Source organism: Morone saxatilis, unplaced genomic scaffold, assembly GCF_004916995.1.
Source record: "Morone saxatilis isolate NCDOM2014 unplaced genomic scaffold, NCSU_SB_2.0 Contig283, whole genome shotgun sequence".
Lineage (NCBI taxonomy): Eukaryota > Metazoa > Chordata > Actinopteri > Moronidae > Morone > Morone saxatilis.
This window is the reverse complement of record NW_023339855.1, coordinates 1,283-2,277: the sequence shown is the minus strand read 5'-3', so window position 1 is coordinate 2,277 and position 995 is coordinate 1,283. Positions and strand designations below refer to the sequence as shown.

Sequence of the window (995 nt, the reverse complement as noted above, 5' to 3'; positions counted from 1 at the left end):
TACACCAGCTCCAAGTAAACTGCTGTTTACTCAACAACAACAACGGTCCTTTTCAGGACCACCCACTGCTTCTACTGAGAGCTCTGATCCTGCTGTTCTAATCACTCACATCAGAAACACTTAATATTGTAGACTTATCTCGTATGAATGAGAATAACTTTATTAGGAAACTAATGATTTCCTTAATGTCTGTATGTCACTAACAACTAGATAACTCTACAAAGTTACAGATCCATAATATCCCAATGATTAACATCCTCACATATACTGCAGTGTGTGTGTGTGTAATGATACTGATTGTTATAAATATGTGGCGTTTATTAGTGTTTGTTCACATATTAAACTTGTATTGTAATGTATCTTATTAAACCAACCTTCCAGTACATAATATACAAACATACACCACTATCACATTTGTGTATTAGACATCTTATATTAATGTTTTGTATGTTAGTAACTGCATCACTTATAAAATTACCCTAAATAAACATATAATAAAACTTATACCCACAATCCGCACTCCAAAACCAATAATATGCAAAAAAACAATTATAAAAAATACACCAAAACCAAATAACTCAATCACAATAAAGATAAGATCTAACATACCAACAAATAATAGTAAAAGATAAGTAGAATTGTTTGATAATAAATGTAACGGAAGAACTATAAAAAATAAAACAATACACCAATTAAAACCATAAAATACACACAATATAAAATAGTAATGAACAAACTAATATAAACGCCCACAAATACTTATAAACAATAATAACAATGATCAAGTAAATAACCTACACAACAATGCTGATAGTATATGTGAGACGTAAATCATTGGGGGACTTAAAGAATCAGAAATCAAATAACATTAGTTGAGTATTATCTAGTTTACCCGAATACATCCTGACACGATACAATAATCGAAGAAATATTATATCCTAATCAAAATAGATTTATATCAAATCTTCATACAAGAATAAAACTCTGCACCAAAT

At 29.2% G+C, this 995-nt stretch overlaps 1 protein-coding gene across 1 annotated transcript in view; it reads left to right on the top strand.

Annotated features, from left to right (window-relative positions):
* The window catches only part of LOC118336625 (histone H2B 1/2), a gene marked incomplete in the record, with an annotated part of 827 nt that extends 363 nt beyond the window's left edge, over positions 1–464 (top strand). The window contains 1 exon segment of the mRNA XM_035673284.1: positions 1–464. Coding sequence (XP_035529177.1) covers positions 1–18 — 18 coding nt within the window.
* Between the last annotated feature and the right edge of the window lie 531 nt (positions 465–995).